General features: G+C 47.9%; 1 protein-coding gene across 2 annotated transcripts in view; it reads right to left on the bottom strand.

Moving 5' to 3' along the window:
* Positions 1-2,500, bottom strand: part of myo1d (myosin 1D) — an 83,969-nt gene that overhangs the window by 58,169 nt on the left and 23,300 nt on the right. For both annotated transcript variants that reach the window (XM_030773908.1, XM_030773909.1), the window contains exons 8-11: positions 2,293-2,496; positions 1,896-2,041; positions 1,474-1,588; positions 954-1,124 (exon numbers count right to left, since the gene is read on the bottom strand). In XM_030773908.1, coding sequence (XP_030629768.1) covers positions 954-1,124; positions 1,474-1,588; positions 1,896-2,041; positions 2,293-2,496 — 636 coding nt within the window. The remainder of the gene's footprint in view (positions 1-953; positions 1,125-1,473; positions 1,589-1,895; positions 2,042-2,292; positions 2,497-2,500) is intronic.

Raw genomic sequence — 2,500 nt, forward strand, 5'->3', positions numbered from 1 at the left:
CGACTAACAGAGCAGCCCCACAACAAGGTCTTCTCTCAGGAAAGACGGAGAGAGAGAGAGAAAGAGGGAGACAGAGAGAGAGGGAGAGAGAGAGAGACAGAGAGAGAGAGAGAGACAGAGAGAGAGAGAGAGAGAGAGAGAGAGAGGGGGAGACAGTCTGCACAATGTGCCTATTTCCTCTCTCTCTCTCTCTCTCTCTCTCTCTCTTTCTCGCTCTCTCTAGAAGCCATTCTTTTTTCCGGCCTCTGACAGCCTGTTTTTCTTTGATCTCCTCTCTTTCACACCCCCCTCTCTCTCCTCCTGTCTAGTTGGCACCTTTGCCAAGACTGTAAGACAGCAGTCTCTCTGACTCCCATTGGTTGTCAGTGACATCACCCAGGGCTGTGTGCTGGCTTGGCCTGGGGAGGCCGTTCTTTCTCTGATCACCGTTGCCCTCTTGTGGCCAACAGACAAAAGAGGTTTAGGAGTGTGCATTTATTCCTGCTGTGTAAAGCTGTGAAGTTGAGCTAAGCTCATTAGCGCAGTGCTGGCTGTGGTTGGAAACGACTCCAGGTGCTCGGAAAACACCTGTCTGATTTTACACATGTCCACTGTCAAACGTCACCAGCTTTCCCTGGTCACTTCACACCACGTTTACACACATTAATCAATGAGAATTACTCACGCAGTGGCCTCCGAGTCCGTTGCTTTGGAGTGTTTTCAGTGCGTTGTTTTTTCCAATGTGTTGTTATTCCAGTGATTGTCTTTGTGATTGTGTTAGGCCAATTCCCTACTTACATTTTCTCTGACTGATCCTTGCCTTGATTTACCAACGACTGTTAGGAGACAGAAAGTAATGCCCTTCCCCTTGTGGGTCATAAAACTAAGCCCTCAGACCCTGGTGTTCTGTCTGTCTGTCGTGTGCAGTACAGGTGTGTGCATAGGTGAGTCCAGAGTGTGGGGCGGTGCGGTACCTTGCGGCTCGTGTAGTGGGCGTGTTTGCCCAGTTTTGCGTTAAGCTCCTGGAGAAAGACCTCGTCCGTGACCTTGCCCACGTTCATGCATGCCTCGTCCAGGATGGAGAAAATCCCTTTATGCTGCTGCTCCACCAGGTCCACGATGATCTGGTTGTTGAAGTAGTCGATCTAAAATCCCAGAGGGCAAGAACCAGTGAGACACACATACCCAGCGAGTCAGCCCATGACAAATTAACTCTGAGAGTGTTAATTCTACAAAAACACTTTATGGTCTTAAAGTAAAATTCACACACAAACACTAGAGTAAATGTAATTCTGAGAGCAGGTATAATAAAAATGCAGGAGCTATTTGAATGAAAACCACTTGATTGACAGTGACATGTGCTTTGGGTCATGGTCACAGTGGCTGTTTGAAGCGGTATGTGGGTGGCAGTGGGGGGTGAGAGTGGAGAACAGGGCTTTCCCAGGGGAGCGTAAGAGACGGAGAGAGTGAGGGCGGAACATAAAATGTGCGTACGTGTTTCCAGGGGATCCCTTCACGCTGGTACTCCTCCTGCTCCTGTTTCAGCACCAGCTGGATAAAGAGCTGCTGAAGCTTCTCGTTACAATAGTTTATACAAAACTGCTCGAAGCTGACATACAGACAGACAGACAGACAGAGAGACAGACAGACAGAGAGAGAGACAGACAGACAGACAGAGAGACAGACAGAGAGACAGACAGACAGACAGACAGACAGAGAGACAGACAGACAGAGAGACAGACAGACAGACAGACAGACAGAGAGACAGACAGAGAGTGAGGAAAGAGAGAGAGAGAGAGAGAGAGAGAGATTGATAATTATGACATGAGGTTGGTTGTATGCCACTGGTCAGTCTCAGAGAATCAAATCCACTCTTCTACTGCTAACCTTAGATGGCACATTATTCCAATTCTCACCTGTTGTTCTGAAATATCTCAAAGCCATAAATGTCCAACACTCCAATAACCGTGTTTTTCCCATGAACCCTTGCGTCATAGTCCTTCACTTCGATGATGTCATTGATTCTACCCACAATCCAACAGAACAGACGTTCATAAATGGCCTGGCAGGGGGACAAAACAAAAATCTCAAAGGAGGAACATTCCACATTACAACGCTGACAACACTGGAGACCCACCTCCAGACCGTAGACTCGGCAGCATATTCAGAGTTTGGGATCCATGATATTATTGAGTGTAAATAACTCATTTCCACTGTTTTATAGCTATTGATTCTCTGCTGATGGTTTGTAGGCCGTCTGATAAACGTTTGGAGGATACTGTTCTCGCGTTAACAGAGGAAGTGTGTGTGTACCTTGGCCAGAGCATCTCGACCATAACTGGCCTCCTGGTCTGTGTGTTGTTTGTCGATGACATCTCGACCTGTAGCCACTGTGCGGTACAGCAGGGCTTTCTCCACGCTCTCCTCTTTAGTGGACAGAAGACTCGCTAACACACCCACCAGCTTGGAGTTGTCAATCAGTGTCACATCACCGTCAGTGCCAAACTTCAGATTCCCCTGA

The sequence above is a fragment of the Chanos chanos genome, chromosome 5, assembly GCF_902362185.1.
Source record: "Chanos chanos chromosome 5, fChaCha1.1, whole genome shotgun sequence".
Taxonomy (NCBI): Eukaryota; Metazoa; Chordata; class Actinopteri; order Gonorynchiformes; family Chanidae; genus Chanos; species Chanos chanos.